This window comes from Pithys albifrons, chromosome 9, assembly GCF_047495875.1.
Source record: "Pithys albifrons albifrons isolate INPA30051 chromosome 9, PitAlb_v1, whole genome shotgun sequence".
Classification (NCBI taxonomy): Eukaryota; Metazoa; Chordata; class Aves; order Passeriformes; family Thamnophilidae; genus Pithys; species Pithys albifrons.
In genome coordinates, this window is record NC_092466.1 from 31,794,501 (window position 1) to 31,817,471 (window position 22,971).

The window sequence follows — 22,971 nt, forward strand, 5'->3', positions numbered from 1 at the left end:
TTCCAATCCTGTAAGCCTTTCTGAAAAGACAGGGCGTGCTCCAGGGATACCTGACCGCGGTGGGCACTGCCCAGGGCCGGATCACAGCACCAAGGGACAGACCTCCACGCGCGCTTGCACAGCGCTTTCTGGCACAGGGTGGGATCCTTGAGGAGTCCCACGCAGGTCCAGGAGTTGGATCCTTCTAACATTCCCACATTAACCCTTTACCCCCTTTCCGGGCGAGCCGTGCCGAGGCCGGCCGTGCCAGGCCCAGCCCCGCTCCCGCCGTTGCCATGGCGACGCGGCCGCGCAGTCTCGCGATGCTGGCGCGGCTCTCGCGGGCGGGCGGGCGGAAGCGGCGCGGTGTTTACGGGGCCGGGCCGGGGGCACCGGCAGCGCCGCCGCCCATGTGCCCGCAGCCCCCGCCGCCCATGGAGGTGATGGAGGGGCCCCTCAACCTGGTGAGCAACGGGCCGGCGGGCGGGGGGCGCGTCCTGACAGCCGCTGCGGGCGCGGGAGGGTGACACCCCTCCGCCCCGACCGCCGGTAACCGCGCGGGGAGACGCGGCCTGAACACAGCGGGGCCCGCGGGGCCCGACGCGCGGTCAGGGCTCCGGCCAGGTCGAGCCCGGGGGGCGGCCCGGGAGGGTGCGTGCGAGGCACGGCCACACTGCGGGGGGCACTCGGGACAGAGCCCCAAACCCCAGGGGTGAGGGAGGGCTGGGACACGGACACATTGCGGGGGACCCCAGGAAAGAGGGAGGGTCTGGGACACGGTCACACTGCGGGGGACACTCGGGGCCGAGCCGCAAACCGCAGGGGTGAGGGAGGGTTGGGACACGGACACACTGCGGGGGGCCCAGGGGTGAGGGAGGGTCTGGGACACGGCTACACTCTGAGACACGGTCACACTGCGGGAGGGGCACTCGGGACCGAGCCCCAAACCCCAGGGATAAGGGAGGATCTGCAAGGCAAGCTCAGGAAGGAAGAGCCCAGAGGAAGCGTCTGGGTAGTACAGGCCGTGTTTAGAGTTGGTCAGGGCCCAGTACTGGCAAGGTGCTTCTTTTAATTTTAGAAGGCAAAGTTTAAACCTTAAATTAGTAATTACTGTGCTTAGACTAAGTCTCTAAGGAACTTGAACTGAAACACAGATAGTCTGAAAAATACAAACAGCCTGAATTGTCAGGTTTCTGTCTCATGGACAAAATCTATGGTTAATTCTCTGCTGCCTTGGGGGTTTTATCAAAGCTGAATCTTGGCTGTGCCACAGATGTGGTGGGTGACACGCAGAGCATTCCCTTAGAAAACAAGCTCTGGTCCAGCAGCAGCACACCAGGAACACAGCTGTAGTGCTTCCAGGAATGGATTGGATCTAGAAATTGTTTAGACATTGCCATGCAAACCTCAGAGACTTGTGTCAGTTTAATTTTTAATTAAAGCTTATTTGCTCCAGTGCAGTGTCAGCCCTGACAAACCTTTGCCTGCTCCATACAGAGGCAGTCAGGTATTCCTGGAACACTCACTAGTTTCAGAAAGGCTTACGAAATTGGAATTCCTAATTGGAATTAGGGCTGATTAGTAGGAAGATGGTGTGTTTAGGTATGAATAGGGAGAGTGCTCAGGCATTGGAATGGGCTGCCCAGAGAGGGGGTGGGTTCCCCACCCCTGGAAGATTTTAAACTGAGATTGGCCGTGGCACTTAGTGCCATGATCTGGTAAAGGGACTGGAGTTGGACCAAGGGTTGGACTTGATGATCTCGGAGGTCTTTTCCAACCCAATCCATTCTGTGAACCAGTGATGCAGAACCACTGTCAGCATCACACTGGCACAGACTTTCTGAAAGACTAATTGAAGTAAGGAACAGCAGGAAGCAGAACAGCTCTTGTAACCTGTTGATATGATGGGCTTAAAGTTCAGCAAACTTGCATCATGGTAATGCAGGAAGGATCGAGCACAGCTATTTCACAGACACTGTAAAAGCCTTTTGAAATGTAGATCTAGTGCATAAAATTCCAAGGAGAAAAGGACAGGTGTGTGTGCACTAGTACATGTCTGTTAGCAGCAACTTTTTGGCAGTGCAGATACCACCAGTCAGTCGTGTTTCAGGAGGAAACCACTTAGTGAGAGACCACTCAGGAGTGTGGGAGTGACAAGGCTGTGACTAAAGCCTGGTTGATGATCTTATGACCACAACAGGAGGGTGCAGGTACCACACCTGTGTAACACCAGCCTGACAACAAGGTCAGGGCACTTCTGTGTAACAATGATGCACAAATAAGGTTGCTTTACATACTTTTGTACAGAAAATTATGAAATTGCCTGTTCATATGTTTCTGCTGCCTTAGAGTGGCCTGAAATACAAAAACCTTGCTTGAAAATGCTACACAGTATTCAGGGGAGGAGCCAAACTCCAGTTTAAGAATGTCCATTTAAGTTTTCTGTAATATCCAGTGTGATGGATTTCACTTGTTTCTCCTAAATCTCTAACCTAAATCTTGTGGATTGGAAAAACTTAACTTTTTCCAAAGATGCCAAAGGGGATAAAAAAACCTACCAAAAAAACCCCCAAAGTGCCCCCCCAAACAACACCCAAAAAACCCACAAATCCACCAACTCACCCAACACCTAAACAATAAAGTGGGTTTGGATAATCATTAGACTTAACTGCTATTGATGACTTGAGTACAAGACATTTTCCTTTCAGTATATCATGGCTTGCCAGTTTCCACAAAATTGATTTTTCTTCAGTTAAGGCATTTCATTAGAATTTACTACAGTAACTGGATGTTGCTTTGTCCTGTGAACTGTGGGTTTTAGTTGTGGATTGGAGCATCCAGTCTTAGTGAAAAGCTTGGATACTGTCCTGATTTTCTTGGGCAGCTGATCCAACCAAACAAAAAAATCCCTTACAGGTGGCATACCATAGCTTGTTGTGTTCCACTGGTTTCAGTTATGTTCTTTGTCTGCCTTCTGACAGATCCATTTCCCTCAAAATGGTATTTTATCTTTACATAACTGGGTCTTATATAATGCCTTAAACTATTGATTATACTTTTTTCTTATGTTTAGCTGTATTTTGTTTTCCCCGTTCACTGATTTAGTTCTGTAGATGGCACAGATTTGCTTTCTAGATATGTTTAAATATATATATAACTACAAAAGATTTGTTCAATGGAAGTTTTAATTGTTGGCCTTCAGATCTAATAACTTCAAGGAGAAACGGATCTGTCTTTTCAGAATTTGACCTTATTTAGCTCATTTATATAAGAATTTAGTTCTTCAGACTTCGTTCCCCTTTCAAAATTATCTTTTTGTATTCCTTCTGTGCCACTTTGTTGCATGCTTAGCAAATAATCTAACCCCGGCTTTCCTTCTTTTAACCTTTCTAGGGCTTGTGCTACAATATTAACTGCTGATTTGATTTTCCCCTGAGCTGTCCTCAAGGTATTTGCTGTGTCCAGTCATCCTTCATTTAGGAACAGTGGAAACAACTTTTCCAAAATCCGTTGCCATTGTGTGAGTTGATAGAGCTGTTGGAAAGTGTTTTCACAGAATCATTAGGATTGGAAAAGAGCTCCAGGATCCAAGTCCAGCATTTAACCCTGCACTGCTAAGTGGGGCACTAAACCACCTCTCTAAGCATTACATCTTTTGAACACTTCCAGAGGCAGGGATTCCACCAAGGAGGTTTTGGGATAGTCCTGACACCTGAGCATTCATTTTATCTCTTCCACTTCCCCTTTTCCCTCTCACTCCTCAGTGTATTACATGCTTTGCAGATGAGAAACATGATCTGATCTTGAAAGAAAGAGTTAAAATCCTCATCTTTATGCTTTTACTAATAAGGAAGCCAGTTCTTAAACCTTACAGATAAAACATTTGGGTTATTCTGTGGAACTTTAAGCCAGTACAAGCTGCACCTCCAGACCACCTTATAACAGGTATCTAACCCAGCTGGTTACCCACTTCACACATAATCCAGTATCAAAAACTGAGACACCTCAGCATTCTTCTACACATTAAAACTTCTACTGTAACAGCATGAAGGGAGGTCTCACATGAGCACTGCACATTCTTACAGAGCATCTCAAGAGCTTCTTGGTGCCACCTCGTTGGGGCAATTCCTGCTGCCATCTGATTTAGGCAAGGAATTCTGCTCTCACATCCAGCAATAACTTTAACCTCAGGTATAGGAGCAAAGTTTACAAGTTAAGCAGCACAGCCACACACACTGCTGGCCATCAGAGCTTGGAAGTAACACAGTAAAATGAGGCAAATAGTATCAACCTCAAAGAGAGACTAGAAAGAAAAGTTGTTCCTTAAACAGTCTGACAGCCAGGACTTCAGAACTCTGCAGGTTCTGCTTTAACACCTCAGGGTTGTCCTATAGGCCACAGCACCTGTACCTGGTATTCTTCCTACAAGGTAGCAGTGTTTTATGGTTTATAACAAAACACTCCAAAATCTGGTAACTCTCTGTCACCTCTAAGTTTCTGGAAGTGTCAGGGACCAGCTGTTGTTTTGGTGCAAACAAAGCACAGACCAGTGGCTGGAGTGAGAATAACACAAAATGTATGTTGCAAACACCTCATATAATGAAAGCTTTTAATATTAACGCTGTGAACCATTGGTAGCAACCATCCCAGTGCAAACCAGTCAGTGGTTTACCTTGGGAAATGATTCAAAAGTGAGGCAAATGCTACATCTACACCAAGGCAGAATAACAAGCAGAATAAGTATGCAACATGGAAGGGAAGAAATAGAAAGCATCTATGAAAGTTCACTAGAGACCAAAGGATTTAAACCTTTTTTTGAGACTTAATGCCAGTCTGCACCTCTGTTATTTTGACTAGAAAACCAGGAATATTATGTTAATCTACAGAAACAACCACTGAACCCCATTTGCTTTCTCTGATTTTTTTTTAATAAAGCTTAACCTGAAAGCTGCTATACTTGATCTGCCAGTCTAAAATTAAACAAAAAAAAGGCAGATGCACTCAATTCTGAACTCAAATTAGTGAGAAGAAGCATGTAAGCAGTAAAAGGGGAAGTATCACTATGCAGATGTGCCTCACACGAAGGCTGTTCTTACCACAGTGGTGGGTGGACCACAAGGTGTGAACTCACAGAGGCAGCCCCGTATCTGAGTGAAGTGACAGGAGGGGCTGATGCATCAGATAAACCCCCAGATCAGCAATAGCCACCTTGGAAAAGCTGAGTGTTTGTGTTCAGGCTGTTCAGTGTTTGCTATAAGGCACAGCACAGAACTGTTCCGTGTGACACACAAAACAGCTTGGCAGCAGCTCCCAGTCAGGAACATAATTAGGTGAGCTATGGGTGGTTGACAGGAGCATTATTTCCTCACTGTGCCTGTGCTGTTTGGGTACACACCAGCAGTGCCTTTCTGCTGCATCACCCTGGCATTGCTTGCCTGTCATTCAAGCCATGCACTTCAGCTCTGAGTAAGCATGACCAGCAGTTTAAACATCCAAATGAAACCATCTCATGGAGGCCCAGGGAGGCACAGACTGAAGTCACAGCTGAAACCTCCCTGCCCCACTTGTTTTGAACTTGCTGCTCCTGAAATAGGTTGTTTACTGGACAATTTGTTGTGATGGTCCAGTTGTTCCCTGCTGAGGGGCAGCTCAGTTGCTGTAACACCCTGAGCCACATGATTCAAGGCTACATATGGAAGCCCAGGTTGGTTTTGTTTATCACCAGGACAGTGGAACAGTTCCCACTTAGGCTGTAACCTCCAGTTAGCAAGACTGGTGTAGTACCAGCTGTGACACTGTACTTGGGGACAAGGAAAACATTCCCAAAGCAGCTGAGAACTGCAGGCATACGGAATGCCCTGGGAAGTGGGGGAGTCACCACCCCTGGAGGTGTTTGAGGAAAGACTGAATGTGACACAACCACCATGTAAACCAGACCACAGCACCAGGCTGGACTCAATGATCTCAGAGGTCTTTTCCAACCTAACTGATACTGTGAAAGTGGCTCTGACAAGCAAGTTGGAGCTTTTATCCTCCTAAATGGATGAAAAGGAAGCGAGTGAGGTTGATTTGACTATGCAGTAGGTAAAAGGATACCAGCCCTAATGAAGGCGCAGGTGATACACGCCTGTGTGGGGTTTTGCAGACTCCACCTAAGCTGAGCAGCATGAACAGGAGCTGGTTTCATTCCAGATCTCTTAATTGCATTTGCATGGTGAGGAACTCAGACTAACCATTTTATCTTAGACTTGGAAGAGGCTGGGAACACACGCGTAGTCAATTAGAGCTATTCAGTGAATTAATGTGGGTTGGCAAAACAACTGGTTGCTTGTCTGCCCATGTATTTAAATTCTTAATGCCATTGCTTACATGCTGGTTGAACTTTAACATCTTTACAGTTCAATACAAAGCGAGTGAGGGGTCTGGTGATGTTGAGAATACACTCTCATGAGAGTTTCACATCCTTGTTTTGCTCTATAGGAACACTAACCTGTAATTTACACAGCTGAGTCATTGTTCTGTCAACCTTGCTAAATACAGGCTTACAAAGACAGAAAATTGAGCTCACATCTGATTAGTGGTCTTGACTGAGCAGCCACAGTGGGTTCTGCCTGATTTTTGGTTCCTCAGTCATCTTTCTCCACAGAATACAAGTATTAAAAAATGGGGGCTTGCTCCTGTTGGTAATGCTGCACTTTGCCACTTCTTTACTCTTAGTGACAAATATATTCCCATTATTTAGCATAAGTTACAGTACAACTCTATTATTTTTGCCTGTAGTGTAACTGCCTGTAAGTGCAAGCATTTGCCATAGTCACCCTGATCATGATTGCACCCTTTTTTTGGCCAGTTTTTTCCTGGACCTCTCAAATTAAGTTTTCTACTTGTGTTCTCTCTTCATTCCATTTTTTCAATGCATATGAGGACATACAGATTAAAACTTTTCTAAATTCACTATTTCCTGATAAGAATAATGTTTGAAAGAGACTTCAGCAGATTTAGCACTGAGTGTTTGTGGGATGGGGGTAACCAAGGTGCACCACTTCAATCCTTTGTGGCCTGCAAACACCCACTGGAAAACACTTGGCATCCTTGGATAACATGGAAGTGATACAGTGTGCACTTTCTGACTCTTCAAACACTCCTGGGAATACAGACCTGTATCCTTAAGGGGACAAGTCCTCAAATACATTCCTCATCTCAACAAAAAAAACCCAAACCAAAAATCCCACCCCAGCCTGCCTTTTTGCTTTCAGCAAGGAGAGACTACAGGCATTGATCCGATCTGGCAAAAATCACTGGTGCCCACAGCATAAAGAAAAGGACAGGAGCAGCAAACAGTGATTTCACTTCAAACATTTACAAACAAACTTCTTGCAGCTAAACTTCCATCAGGCTTCACTGTTTTAACAGTTGGATTTTCCTACCTTCATTAGTCACTTTTTAAGTAAGGCACTGCAATCTGTGCCTTAAATTAAAATACATTATTTTTTATAGAGCCCCTTGCCATGTACAAAGAAGGCTGCAAGGTTAACATGTTGTGCAAGGCTTCGTACAGAGAAAAGCTGTTAGTGAAGCAGAGAAACAAAACATACACAGACTCTCTCAGCTACAGGAGCACTCTTGCACATGAGTGCTCTTAGGAGAGGGCAGTCCACTTACTCTGTTTGAAAGTGAGTAATAGTACACCATCTACCTTTGAAAAACGTTGGATTGAACAAGGGTTTGTTTTGTTTTTTGTTATGCTCCTTTCTATCGTATGTAGCCACCAACTGGAATTCTATGGGAAAAGCAGCAGCTTGTTTTCCCCCCCAACCCAAGTTAGGGTCACACTGTGGTAATCCTTTAAGTTATAACAGTGCACTGTCTCAAGGAAGAAAACAAGAATTTCTATTTTTTTAGTTTAAGAGAATAGTAATAGTTCTGGCACGTGGGCCTTATGGCTTCATTTCTCTCAGCCTGCAGTCACAGCATTGTCTAGTTCCTAGTGCTAAAAAAAAGAAGTGGAATGTTAATTTTTGGGCTGCTAAAGGAAGCTCTGGGCAAAGAGGAGACACACATTGCTGCTTTAGAGGGTTGCTTGATTGGGGTGTTTTGTCTCTTGCTCCAAGATTACATGGGCTAGTAACATGGAAAATCAAACAAGAAGCTTTTCTAGAACAACCCAAACTTACAAATGCAGGTATCATCCCTCAACATCTCAGCTCCAGCTGGAAAGCAGGTGGAAAACCATCAAACTTACCTGTTTCTGCAGCTGGTCCAGAGTGGTTCCTGTCACACAACAAAGCCTGCCTAAACCTCTTAAGAGCCAAACAGTACAGCAAAGTGAGGAAGCTTTTTAGCTTGGCCATCCTACACCCACACCTGCTTCCTTTTACAAGAGTTAAATTGTTACACCTGGCCATTTGCCTACTGGGAATTCCTGCTCCTCAGGATTGGGAGGGACACCTGGAAGTAGTTAACCTGCTTCCCCCTTCAATTCCATAGCTTGTTAATAAATTATAATTATTCTTACACACCAACCTACATTTATTTCCAGCCCTGCAAGTGGAAGAGAAAGAGAAATCAGATCTATGAACCCAGCACAGTCAGGCAGCAGGTGTTTCTGTAATCACAGCACCAGGACCAAGGTCAGGGCAGTGCTGCTGGAATCTGCTGGGAACCAGCACAGCAGCCCCAGGACTGTTGTGTAAACACTTCCCTTAGTGTGACATCAGACCAGGGATAAACGTGAGTGCTGGTTTTCTCTTTATGATCCAGGGCCGGTTCTTGCATTGCCAGTTTTCTAACGGGATGGAGGCCACTCTGAGTTCCAAATGGATTTGCTAACAATGGCTGAGGGCTGTTTGGCTGAGTGCAACTGAGCACTTACAATCACAGAATCACAGAATGGATTGGGTTGGAAAAGACCTCCCAGATCATCAAGTCCAACCCTTGGTCCAACTCCAGTCTCTTTACCAGATCATGGCACTCAGTGCCACGGCCAATCTCAGTTGAAAAACCTCCAGGGATGGGGAATCCACCCCCTCTCTGGGCAGCCCATTCCAATGCCTGAGCACTCTCTCTGCAAAGAAGGTTTTTCTGCTCTCCAACTTCAATTTCCCCTGGCAGAGCTTGAGCCATTGTGCCCCCTTGTCCTATTGCTGAGTGCCTGGGAGAAGAGACCAACCCCCACCTGGCCAGAACTTCCCTTCAGGCAGTTCCAGACAGTGCTGAGGTCACCTCTGAGCCTTCTCTTCTCCAGGCTAAACACCCCCAGCTCCCTCAGCCTCTCCCCACAGCACTTGTGCTCCAGTCCCTTCTCCAGCCTCGTTGCTCTTCTCTGGCCCCGCTCCAGCCCCTCAATCTCTTTCCTGAACTGAGGGGCCCAGAACTGAACACAACACTCAAGGTGTGGCCTCCCCAAGGCAGAGTCCAGGGGAACGGTCACTGCCCTGGGCCTGCTGGTCACGCTAGTTTTGATCCAGGCCAGGATCCCATTGGCCTTCTTGGCCACCTGGGCACACTGTTGGCTCCTGTTGAGCTTCCTGTCCCTCAGTCCCCCCAGGTCCCTCTGCCTGGCTGCTCTCCAGCCACTCTGTGCCCAGCCTGGAGCGCTGCAGGGAGTTGTCTCACAATAAACCAGACTGGACAAGACATAGAAGAAGCTCATCCATCATAATGGCTGTTAAGCACCCAAATACTTCTGTTGCAGCTTCATCACTTGCTGCTGGGAAACAGCACCACTAATTTTTCCAAAATGCTTATTGATAAATCAGCTACCATGAAAATAGGAGAAATTCCTTGGGCCTTCCACAATCAACTAATTGGAACACTCACAGGGTGGAATAAATGAGAAATATTTCCTTGTCAAGCTGGTAGGAAAAAATAGAAACTCATAAATTCCTTGCCTATGATGGACTGCAAACACCTAGTTGTCTCTCACAAAGCTGTGCTGAAAACTGGTTTTTCTCTGCTGTGGTTCCTGTTGTTTCCATTGGGAAGTTTGTTGGGTCAGAGTAAGGCTGCCTGACATGTATCTCTTGAGATAAGGGCAAGAAAGGCATTTTGACCTTGTCATAAGAGGATCCTGTTTTCTTTCTGTTACCATCCATGGACTGTTGTTTTCCTAATTTTATTCACAGTTCAGCCTGACTTCTTCAGACTCCCTTCAGCTTTGCTGGAAGTTAGTTGAGAATGGAAATAATTTAATTGCTCAATCAAGCAGAACTGACTGTCCTCAAATGTTCTCCATGTGCATAAGTGATTTGAGTAAGATCATACTCTGGGAGTTTAAAACATCTGAGAATAACCTTTGAAAACAGACTCAAATTCTTACATGTAGAAACTATTAAAAGGAACCAGCCCCCTTGCTTGTTGAAGTGCTCTCTTAGCTCTCCTGTCTCTGGCCCTTCTGTTTCCTCTGACCCTGGTTTTTCAGACCTGCCCATGCAGTTTGCAGAAGCAGCTCTATCAATACTAATTTATTGAAAAATTGTTTTGCAAAGAGCTGGCTCAGGTGTTTTTATGTCCATGACACAGCTAATTTGTAACAGGATGAGCTGCCAGAATAACCGAGCAGGGGGCCCTGCCTGCACTGATACTGTTTGTTCATTCCCATGGGAAATAAGTTCATCTTTCTGGCATATGTCATTTGTAGGAGTCAATAGAGAAAGGCCACAAAATTAATGATTTTCCAATAGAAAAACACTTCTGAGATTATTTAACCTCAGGGCAGAAGGAATAAGAAATGCTGACAGTGCTCTGAGGATTCAATGAAGGCGAAGAATAAGAATATAATAAAAAATGTTCATTGTGAAGAGTCAAGGAGTTGTGTTTTGGTTTTATAAGAACACACCATATCAGCATATGAGATCAGTTTCAGAAGAGCCAAATATCTGCATGCAGTGATAGGGTTGCTGGCCATTGCTTAAGAACAGCTGCTGCCCAAACGGGTGTTTCTGTACAAGTCATTTTTCCTGTGGTGTCAGAGCTGCCAAGACCGTGGTAGAAAATTGAACTCAGTGTAACACTGCAGGGGTCAGTCCACATGGAGGACAAATATGACAAAGAAACTGACCTGCATTTTGGAACTTGTATTTTAAATGATTGTTAATATAAATATCACGTAAGGATCAGTACCTGATGTGTGTTTGCTTCAAACCCAACATGCACAGCAGCCCTGAAGTGACAGCCTCACCAGTCAGTGCTTGTGGCCTTCACATTACCCAGCTTGCCTTGGAGGAGGGACCAGAAAATTCATGTCTTGTAGTAGTGACAACAAGATTTGCTTTCATGAATGTTGCAGTGCTGGTTATGCAATCCTGTTTCTCACTGAGCATATGCAAATACAGTTGCTGCTTTCAGCAACATCCTCAGTCTGTGCTGGTGCTTTACATTAGTGGGTTACAAATACCAGTACAGACTTAACTGTTGTACAGCAACAGCGTGACTTTGATGTCTTTGACTATGGCTGTGCTGCTGCCATTAACTGGTGTAAGCTGCAGACAAAACAAAAAAGGGAAGATATTCTGCAATTTATTCACCCAAGAGGCAAAGCCTCCTGGGCATGGGACAGCAGATAATGCCAAACAGGCTGTAAGATGTGACATAATTCAAATAATTTGCATTCTGCCAGGGAAATTGGCCCTAAACACTTAGCACTTCTCATAACTTCCTGTGGCCTAATGGTCTTTTTACATGACTGTGGTAAGTGCCTGCCTGTAAAGGAGAACAGGCACTTTCTGGGGAACAGCTTCAGCAGGACTTTGTGCTGTACACACCACCTTGGCTGCATTAACAAACTTCAGTTCTTACCAGTACAGACTCTTGGAAGGGGTATTAAAGAAGGAGTCCAATCATGAGGCTTGGAAGGGAGATCTGAGCCTGAGAGCCTGAGAACTGGAATCAGTACAGGTTTCTCAGAGGTACTGGTTACTTTTACAACAGGTATAACCCTTTGTCCATCAGCCCTCACTGATGTGCTGCTCCTTTTCTTTGAAGGCTCACCAGCAGAGCAGGAAAGCAGATCGCCTGTTGGCAGCAGGGAAATATGAAGAAGCAATTTCTTGTCACAAAAAAGCTGCTGGTGAGTAGGTTATTTCTCACATTCCAGCTCTTAAAATCAGTTTCTGCACTTGCATGCTCCGTGCACCAAGCCTGCCTGAGTTCAGGAAGTGTTTGGACAATGCTCTCAGGCACGTGGTGGGATTTTTGGGATGTCCTGCCTAGGGCCAGGAGTTGGACTCAGTGGTCCTGAGAGGTCCCTTCCAACTCAGAATATTCTGTGGTTTTAGTAAGTAGAATTTTTGTAAGTAGAATAACAAATCACTTGCAAAATTTTTATTTTTGAAATGTGAGTTTGTTTTTCAGTCCAGATCCAGAACCCTTTTGGAAACTTTTTTCTCATATGAGCAGCTAAGGTCAGACATTTCCAAAGTTGTTTTGACTGGGGGTGGTTATCACTGAAAGCAATTCTTGACTGAAGATGAAGCAACACCTCGTGTCATGCAGAGACTGAAGTTGGGTACCTGCTGGAGTTCAGTTTCACTTTACACTTTGTATTTTCCTCACTGCTTTCATAGCTGAGATCATCTGCTTCTTTTGTTAGTAAAGGAAATACTTGGACAAATGTTTGCTTACAAAAGTTAACTTACTTCCCTTTCCTAATGTCTGAATCGAGGCACCTGAGAAGTGATGAGTTCAGCTCCCCCAGAGCTCAGGCAAAACCCCTGACACCTGTGAGACCTTGTGCACTTACCTGTCCTTTTAAATAATCCTGCTTAACTGTTCCTGTGGGAGTTCTTCAGCTCTGACAGAGCAGCACCACTTGGCAGGAGAAGAAAGAGGAGATCCTTTAGTGCAACATGTAGGACATTTTTGGTGACGGGGCTTTGAGGAGACAAACTAAGAGGCTACTCTGAACATACCAGGTGTTCCCACTTTCCATTCATAAATACTGGAAAACCCCATAAAGTTTCTTTGGTATTTATGAATTCTCACAGTGATGAGGGATAGCACTTGTGCAGACTTTTCCTTTGGTTTGGTTTTCTTTCACTTCATACACCAAGACAAAACCCAGAAATGCACTGAATGTTTCTTGCTCTTCTTTGTCTGATGATTCTGTGCATTATCTTGCATTGTTCCAAATTTGGTTAATAATTTCTTATACCTTGTTTTCAGCACTAGCAAGATATGCTCAAAGTCTAAAGTGCTGCTCTGGCTCTTAAGCCACCATGTTTTCTGGCTTGGAGGTGAAGGTGATGAAAAAGTGAGGAATGAAAGACCACAACTTCTCATTATGAATACAGTTTAAAAGCATGACTTCATAGTACTGCTGTGCCATGGGCAGGAGGATTTTACTCACCACGTTTTGTCATATATGTTAAAAGTCTGGTCCTTAGGTATGTTTCTTCCCTTCATGGGAAAACTTTTCTTCTGGAACTCTCTGGAAATGGCTGCTGTCCTCCAAAAACCAAATTTGAGCAACCCAAGCTGACAGGATACCATGGAAAGGGTGTGGTGTGCATTGCAGGATCTTACAGGGATATTTTCAGACTTAGGAATAAAAGCAGGTGTTTCCAGCCACTGTAACTCGGTGAATACTTCACCTCTGGACTGCTGGCTGTAGGGGGGTTCAGGTTTTGTGGCAGCCCTGGGGAGCACAAGTGCTGTGGGGAGAGGCTGAGGGAGCTGGGGGTGTTCAGCCTGGAGAAGAGGAGGCTCAGAGGTGACCTCAGCACTGTCTGGAACTGCCTGAAGGGAAGTTCTGGCCAGGTGGGGGTTGGTCTCTTCTCCCAGGCACTCAGCAATAGGACAAGGGGGCACGATGGGCTCAAGCTCTGCCAGGGGAAATTGAAGTTGGAGAGCAGAAAAAAATTCTTTGCAGAAAGAGTGCTCAGGCATTGGAATGGGCTGCCCAGAGAAGGGGTGGATTCCCCATCCCTGGAGGTTTTTAGAGTGAGATTGGCCGTGGCACTGAGTGCCATGATCTGGTAAAGGGACTGGAGTTGGACCAAGGGTTGGACTTGATGATCTCTGAGGTCTTTTCCAACCCAATTAATTCTGTGATTCTGTGGGAAGGTGTGGGCTGTGCTGACCCTTCTCTCTCCACAGCCTACCTGACGGACGCCATGAAGCTGACCCAGTCGGAGCAGGTGAGCCCAGCCCGGCCCTGGCTCCGCGGTGTGTCCCTGTGTCCCTGTGCCCTGACCGACCACACCCCCTGCAACATTACTGAGCCCTTGGCAACGGCACTGGGAGTCTCACAAGTGTGGTAACACTGGTCTTCCTAGAGCTTTTCTGGGTTTATGTGGAGCAGGGGCAAGAGAAGTGCTAACCCATCCAAAGGGTGTCCCAAATTTTTAGTCTGCCAGGCAACTTCAAGGAGGTGATAAAACTAGTTTCATGTTTAGCTTTTGCTTGGAGGCACTTAGTGTTTTGCTGAGACACAAAGCTGAGCATCCCATCTGCAGTCTGTAATTTTGGTTTTCTTCATCCTAACTGGAGGATCTCCAGAACAACAGCCCTGACACCTTTCCTTATTCATTGCACAAATCTGTCTGTGAATGTAGTAGTGTCATCTGCTCAGCACTGTTATAGCAGCAGGGTTTGAGTTTAGCCAATGTTATGAAAGCAAATAACCCTTGGAGATCAGGTGTCTGTCTTTTGTCCAAAGGGTCATTCTTGTACAAAAATGGTCTTTCACTCAGGTGGTCCCTGTGAGTTATTAACCACCATGCCACCTCCTTCATTAAATATGGCTGAATCATTTGGGACTGTATCTGGCCTTGGAGCAATTTTCTGCTTAGTTTTGGGTGTTACTGATATGCCTGCACAGATGCCATCACAGAAGCCCACAAACAGTGGGCATTGTTAGCCAAAGTGTGGCCATGCATGGCAGGAGAATCCCTTCCCTCTCGGTGTTGTCCATATGTCAGTTGAACTGTTGCTCCTGCCCAGAGGTGTTGTAGCCTGGTCAGTGACTTCCAAACAAAACCACCAGTAGTTATGCTAAATTTGGGTGGCATGTCTGAATCTTTTGCATTGTACAAGCAGAAAGCACTTCCTGTTGGATTTAGTGCCCAAACAACAAAAGTTCCTCCCCCTCAGCCATGCTGTGGTGCTGTTTGTGTAAATATTTACACACATGTAACTTTACCTGCATGACTATTCAGGGGGGATCAGGGATCACCAACTAAATTGTTTAATCTTGTTCTTACTCAGGCTCAGCTATCACTGGAATTACAAAGGGATAGTCACATGAAACAGTTACTGCTCATCCAGGAGAGGTGGAAAAGGGCAAAGAGGGAGGAGAAGCTGAAAGCCCAGCAGAATGCTGAGAAGGAAACAGCCACACATCTTCAGACTTCTTCTAAGCCATCTGCTGAAGACTCTGATGATCAAAACCTACTGGTTCCTGCCACTCAGAAATACAGCCCTTCCACAGAGAAACATTCACAGGATATCCAGGGTGTCTTTGACAGGGACCCGGATACACTGTTATTTCTGCTTCAGAAAAAAAAGGAGCCGGTGGAAGCGTGTATGGGGAGTAAAGCTCCAAAAGATGACAAAACGATCATAGAGGAGCAGGCAACCAAAATTGCAGATCTGAAACGGCACATAGAATTTCTTGTAGCTGAAAATGAGAGATTAAGGAGAGAAAACAAGCAGTTAAAAGCAGAAAGAGCGAGACTCCAAAAGTCTCCCATAGACAAGGAGCTGGATGTAGATGCTGACTTTGTAGAGAAGTCAGAGCTGTGGGGTCTGCAGCAACACTCAGAAAGTGCTTCTTCAGCTGCAACTTGGCAGAAGTTTGCAACACCTGCTGGGAAGGCAAAGGACATTCCCATACCCAACCTTCCACCCCTGGACATCCCATCCCCGGAACTCCCACTGCTGGAACTCTCTGATGATATACTGAAAGGGCTCATGAATAGTTAAAATCCAGGAAGAGTGCTCAGTGTAGTTACCCAAACTGCAGAAAAGGGAAAGCCACCTGGACAATGGTGATCTGAGGGCAGAAACATCTACCACAATCCCACTGTTGTTGGAGAAAAGGCATTAAGCAACTTTGTTACTGTGAAATACACATCATATCTGATCTACTTCATGAGAGTTAAAGGTACCATAGTTGGTATAAGATGGTCAGCTCTGTAGTCCTTCTCCCAACGTTTCAAACCAAACAACTGCCTGGAGAATGTTTCAAGTGACACAATCCTTCAGGGTTTTTAAGTATGCTATATGTAATAGTTACCTATAATGCCATAAATGATGGTGCAGAACCTAAACTGTTATGGTTGCCACTCGGCTGCCACTTCATATTGAAAAATGCTTTCTAGCATGAATTTAAACTGTGCATTTCATTATGCATAACTTTGTTAATTCAGATACAGTGCAATTTATACACCTCCTAGATGGATCTATGTGCCACACTCAGTACTCCTGACCATATTAACCTCAAGTCAGGAGAGATTTTAATTTCCATCCTATGAAGGAACCAAGTTATTAGTTCTGTTGACAAGGTTTTTTTGGGGGGGGTTATCTGTTTACATAACTAATCAGGGTGCATCGAATCGAGCTATTGGTTTCTGTATAAAGTGACATGGTTTAAAAAAAAGAAAAATCTATACTTAAGGAAAAATACCCTTTTTGTTTTCAGTGATGCATGAATGGAAGTAATTCTAGCTGACAGTATTTGATTGAAAAAGAAATTGTTTACAGCTTAACCTGATTCAAAAAGGATAGGAAAATAAAAAACAAGGTGTTTGGACACTAAATATGTGTTACATCTCTACATGTTGCAGAGTATAAAAAACAAATTAGTACTTGCTGTGCTCCTCATCCACCAAATTTGAGGGAGCTGGGATGGATTCAGAGGGCCCACCCCATCTGTGGAGTGACCCAGCTGACAGTGCTGGGGTGTCCTCAGTGTGTTCCCACCTGCACTGGAGGTGTCAGTGAATCTGCTCCTGATGAAAAGGGGTCAGTGTTGCAGGCTACCTCATTTTGAGTTACTCTTGTGTGTTAGAAGGTGAGCTTGCACTTGAACGTGCAGGAGGAACACCTTACTGCAGTGCAGATTGTGCCCTGGCCTCTGTACACTTGGTGTCTTCTGTGCTTGAGAGTGGGGACTGCAGGCTAGAAAAGGTCTATGGAAACAGAGGTAAGACAAGGTCATTAGAGGAGGTCCCTTGTGCTGAATTGTAGCTGGAATCTAATCTTGCTGGGGATAAAAAGGTGATTTTTCAGTTGGTGCAGTAGCCAATGGCCCACAGAGCAGCTGTGATGAGGTGGCCTGTTCCAGGGCAGCCCCAGCTCGCTGCTCCCACCACAGGGCAGTCACAGCCCCTGCTGACACCTGCCTGCCTGGCTGTCCCAGGGAACAAGGCAGGGAGCACAGTGAATAAAGCAAACATGGCATGTGCTTACAAGGTGGAAATACAGTGACTGAAGCACCGAGCTCGTGTCCCTGCCAGGGGTGACGGCTCAGGGCTACAGACAGACACTCTGGCCAACAGCAGCCATAGAAGGAAGTGATGTTTAGCTGCCTACCTCTGCTGAAGACTGAGGGTTCTTCAGAGGTGGGAGCATGGGAATTAAAATCTCTGCCTTTTTAAGAGTACACTGTCCCTTGATGCATAGATAGCTGCATAAGCAAAACATGAGATCTGAAGGAAGCTGCTTCTCTGTGGGAAGGATGGCCAAGTAGGGGCAGAACTCCACACTACCACTTCTGAAAGTGGTGGTAAAACTTTCCTCTCTCCTGCAGTGCAAATGTTTGTTTGTTCTTGCAGTCTGCCTCCTCAACACGACTGCTGCTGAATGCCAGCTCCAGGCAGTAGGGCTGAGCACCAGAGCGTTCCACTCCTGGGGGTGATGCTGAGTTTTTCAAAGTAAGGAATTCTTCAGTCTGAATCCAGAGCGAAGCAGTTACTCAGTGCATGGGAAGAAAGGTAGGTTGTACAGAGAACACTCACCACTAGAGGACAGGTTTTACAGATACACAGCAATAAATCCTGAGGAAATCCGTCACCCCTGGCTGTCAGCAATTAGTTGATGCTGCAGCAATTTAGAACTGGTTTAAGTTAGTACTTCCCCCTGCCCGTGCCGAGCGGGGTCGGACCGGCCGCGGCTCGGCGGGGCTCGGTGCGCGGCGCGGGGCAATGCGCGGGGCTCGGTGCGGGGTTCGGCACAGGGCTCGGAGCCGGTCCCGGTGCGGGGCTCTGTGCAGGGCGCGGCGCGGGGCTCCCCCGCAGCCCCGGCCGCCACCTGGTGGGGGCCTGTTCCCGGGTGTGGAGAGAGCACGGCCGAGGTGCGGGAATGCCGTGCCGCTCTCAGCCACCTGCCGCAGCATCAACAAGCAGTACATCCGTCACCGGTGGCCACACGGCGTGGCACCACAGCCTGGCATGGTACGTGGAAAGATTCCCATGGGCAGTGAAGTCTGGGCTGCATTGCTTTACACTGGACAGAATTAAACAATTCTGTGGTCTCTGGTTTCATCGTGTCTCACCGATGTTAACTACATGTCCAGACAGTGTCTTCTATTCATAGACTTTGCTTGAACCACAGAAACCATCCTTGTCTTGGAACCCAGAAATACTGGCCCTGTTGAATACAGCCAGTATATGCAGTGCAGAAAGAAACTGTAATTACCCAATCTCTGGCTATATGACCACAGAAAGAGAAACCAAAGAAAAGCAACTGGGAAGCAATGTGGAGTCTCTTGAGAATAAAATCTCCAGACTGCACCACCAATTGCTACTTAGAATGGTGGCTAAAACCAAAATACAGAAGTGTTGGGGTTTACATTTTGGTTTTATATAAAGGTTAAAAGGGATCTTGTGACCACTTCCTCTGAGAGCATTTCCATGTTCAGGAACTCCAGCCTCCAACTCTTCCTATGCCTGTCAACAGCAGCTCTGCAGCCACAATTCCTGTTGACCTTCTTTCAGTGGCAGGGACTACACTCATCTAAGCTCCTTTTCCCACAAAAGGTTGGACCAGATGACCTTTCGAGGCCCCCTCCAGCCTGGGCTGCTTTATGGTTCTGTAAAAGGAGGCTCGAGAGCCAGAGGTGGAGAAAATCAAGTACAGTCTCACTGTTTCCTGTACTGAATGGGACTCAGAGTACAAAACAAAATCAAACTTTTCCAAAGGCTGCCACAAATCAGGTATAGGCTGGATATTACTTGCCTGAGTATGCGGTCTGTGGAGTTCAACTGTATAAAAAGTTCATTGCTCCCTGAAGACTCAGAGCTATGGCTGGCTGGCTTTGCCTCCACCTCCTTTCTCTGCCATGTTTGTTTTACCAGAAGTAACCTCAGCTTAACCAGAGTTTTTGTCTTGTAATCATGTGAAGTGTTCCCTCAGGCCCATTTGCTACAGGAGTTAAGGTATTACTGAGATCAAACAATATGAAATCCTGAGAGCTGTGAAATTACAGGATTTCCTGCCTCAGAGCTACTAAACCCTACTCTTTAATTTCACTAAGGAAGCACAGAGCTACGGTAAAACCACATGCCCAGGGACTGGAAAAAGAAACAGGCCAAGAATATATTGCCTTGGTATGGTTGGAAGGTACCAGAAATGATCATGTTGAAACATAACAAAACCCCTTCAGTCTGCCACCTTTACAAGGGCCCATGTTTAAAATACAACTATTTGCACACAACACATCAGGCAAATCATGTCCTCACTGTGCTGCAAGATTTTCCTACCAGCTATATATAGACAGTCACTTCCTTTTCAAAACCAATGAGAACAAATGTAAGAAGCAGAGGTACAGCAGTGTGTGTGCTGCTCATGCTGCAGGGCATTTGCTCTGGGGCAGTTTCCTGGACACCCTGCTGAGGTGGGAATAAAGAGCCGTGGTGGATCCCCCAGCCCCGCTGCCCTGCGGGGGCAGACACAGGGCAGGCAGGGAGGAGCTCCGGCCAGCAAAGCTCGGGTCAGGAGGGGGGAAGCAGGAGCACAGGGCAGAGCTGGGGGTGAGGAGGGGAAAGCACAGCAAGGCCCCAGTCCAGGAGTCTCCACAGGCAGAGGCAGCTCATCCAGCACGGATGTGGGGGAGAGCACAAACATCCTGCTCAGGGAAGCAGCAGAACAGGCACTGGGGGCTGTGGAAGGAGGAAGGAAGGGAAATTCCCAGTTCCAGGCACAGGGCAGGGAAGGCTGTCAGCTGTGAGAGCAGCAGAGGGCTTGACAGGATGTCACGGGAGAGGGTTCAAACAAAATTACCACCTACTGAAGAGGTCAGAGAGCATGAGAACGTAGAGCTGATCAAATGGGGGTTCAGCTCATACACACAGATCTGAGCAACTTGTGTGAAGCTGGGGGAGCAGAATAAATAGATTTGCAAGTCAGGCTGTTACAAACCCCTACATCTATCTGACCTCTGTAACAGGGACCACCATTTCCCTGCTGGTAACTCCAGCAATTTGTGTTCCTGCTGAACTGTACATAGAGCAGCCATCTGTGCTGAAATTCTTGCTAATTGCTTGTTCTTCATTAGGTACCTCTGCAGTTGCAATAGGAAGAACACTGCTTTACTGTAAGGCAGTGCTGAGGCTGGAGATGATGGTCAGGAGCTGGGAAGGAGGTGGCGTGGGGAGCAGGTCTGAGTTTTGACATGTGATCTTTGAAAAACAGGAAAGAGTTTCATAGAGAGCAAGGCAGATGAAGACAGAGCAAGGTCTCAACAGAAAGGTGGCAAAAGATGACACAATACTTCCTATCCCTGTTCTAGGAGCTGACAGCATTCCTACATTCAAACAGCTTCAGCTGATCTCACTGAATACTTTTGGCTGTATTAAAATAGTTGAGATTGTAGAAAACCCCCTGAAGAGTCTTTAGGAAAGGAACATGGGAAAACCACACCCAATGACACTTCACAGAACATGGAAATGGTCAAGAGGGAAAAACTAACCTGAACCAGAACATGCCCCTGCAAACCCTCTCAGGTCTCAGACATCAGCCATGAACACCTCAAGTCACACCAGCAGCCACGAGCACAACCCTTCCTGACTTCCTGCTCCCATTTCCTGCAGGGGAGCTCTGCTTCCTTGTGGCAGAGCCAGAAATCGCAGGGCACCGAATAACCAGAATTTGGTACATTAAGTACTTAAAAAAACCCAAATTTATTTTGCTTCTTTTGGTAGTGTTTGGAGTAGCTATTGCCTCTATTTCTTGTGATCTGCCAATACCTGCAGTGTGTGACTTGCAGAGTTTTTTCCAGTTGCCACATTGTCCTTGGTCACTGGCTTCCGGCTCCTTGCCCTTCCATTAGTTACGGGGGAAATGGTCACTGCAGTGGGCAGTTTGTGAGGATGCCCCATCCACAAGTGCAGCACTTCCCAAAGCAACTTGCAAAATGCATCAGGTGATGTTTTTATGCATTGCAAATCCACACCAACCACACCATTTTTAACTACACACCTCATGTAACCACCACCTCAATTTACTACAGATAACTCTACTAACAAATCCAGTGGAGAGTTCAGCACTACGGTGACACCCTATTGATGCAGTTCAAAGTAATTTATCATTTCTCTTTGCTACAAAAGCAGCCAAGACCTACTTACCCAGTGACTGTGCAGCACGCCATGCAACACTGCAGCTCCAGCCCATCCCTTTTGCCTCTCCCAAGTTACACTTCTAGTCCTAAAATCCCATCAAATGCTCAGGCTCTTCTTTGGGAGCATTCTTGCTGCTTCACCCCCCTCTTCACTCATACATTTTTGTAGATAAATAAAATGCGTGTCCTTTGTCATAGACTCGGGGATTGATCAGCAAAGGTGGCCAGCAAAGGTCACAAACGGAGAACTTAAAATATTAACCCTTGGAAATACAAATTATCCCTGGTTCAGCAACTCCTGCAGTTCCCAGAGGAGGTAAGAACCTCTCCAACCCAAGGCAGGCACAGGCGCTGTCAGCCTTGGACAAGAGGCAGAGCAGGATGTCCACGGCTTTGGCCAGGACAGGCACAGCATTGTGGCACTTGGTGAGAGTAACCGAGGAGAAACCAACCTCTTCCCTTCCACTCACCTGCAGCCACAGCAGCACAAGGGAATGGGGGTGACAGTCACGGCCCAGGCCCAACACCTGCTCTTGGTGCAGGAAAGCAAACAAGAGGGGCTGTGACCCCCTGCAGCAGGAATGGTGATCTCAGCAGCCTCAAGACATTTCACAACTGTTACAAGTGCCTCACCAGAACTCAGTCTGGGGGGAAACACTTAAAGCTGATTTAAAAAAAAAATCACTCATTTACATGTATGGAACTTCAAAAGTTAGTTTGTGTGGTTAAGAGTCCACACTTCTCATTAAGAAAACATACACTGGCAGGTCCTGCAGCATCTCCAATGCTGTAGGGAAGAACTGAGGAGATGCCAGATGGAACTGAGTCTGAAGTTAAGAATCAACTGCCAAGTACAGCAACGTTAACCCCACAGTAGTTCTCTGCAACTTGACATAAATTCCGGGTTTTCAAGACAACTAAATAAAGAACTTGACTTCTGGAACAAGAAACTGCTTCTCTGTGTCACTGTTTTTAAGGGTAACTTATATGAGGTTTGAGGTTTTTTGGTGACCCAAATCCCAGTGAGATGCCAGACTGGGAGCAGTACCCAGGGTAATTACTGTACCCAGGCTAATTACTATCCCCTTTCAGACACATTAAGAGGTGGCCAACGGCTGTGCCCAACATTTGATATCCACTAAACATTTGAATAATTTTAACAACTTAAATCAAACTACACTTTAATTTTTCAAACTCACTCCAAGAGCAGGAATAATGCTCAACTGTCTAACATTTATCATTATTAAATGAAAATATACAAATGTATATTTTAAACTTCTTTTTTGCATGACATGAACTGTAAAAGGCCACGTTGCTATCAAATCCTTGTTCGCTGGAACGCCTTTCCCGGTCCCCCAAAGGAAGGGGAGGCGGCTCGGCGCAGTCCCGGGCGCGGCCCGCAGGGGGCAGCACCGCACACAAACCCACACCGCAGC

General features: G+C 46.3%; 1 protein-coding gene across 2 annotated transcripts; it reads left to right on the top strand.

The window, feature by feature from the left end:
- Positions 1-317: 317 nt before the first annotated feature.
- Positions 318-16,897, top strand: NRBF2 (nuclear receptor binding factor 2). Of its 2 annotated transcripts, XM_071564125.1 has the most exons (4): positions 318-443; positions 11,962-12,046; positions 14,074-14,114; positions 15,184-16,897. In XM_071564125.1, exons 1-4 carry the CDS (start codon positions 390-392, stop codon positions 15,898-15,900), a joined length of 897 nt encoding a protein of 298 aa, XP_071420226.1. In that variant the 5' UTR covers positions 318-389; the 3' UTR covers positions 15,901-16,897. The 2 variants fall into 2 exon arrangements, with proteins under 2 accessions (XP_071420226.1, XP_071420227.1); XM_071564126.1 differs by lacking the exons at positions 318-443; positions 11,962-12,046 and adding an exon at positions 12,073-13,361.
- The last annotated feature ends 6,074 nt before the right edge of the window (positions 16,898-22,971 follow it).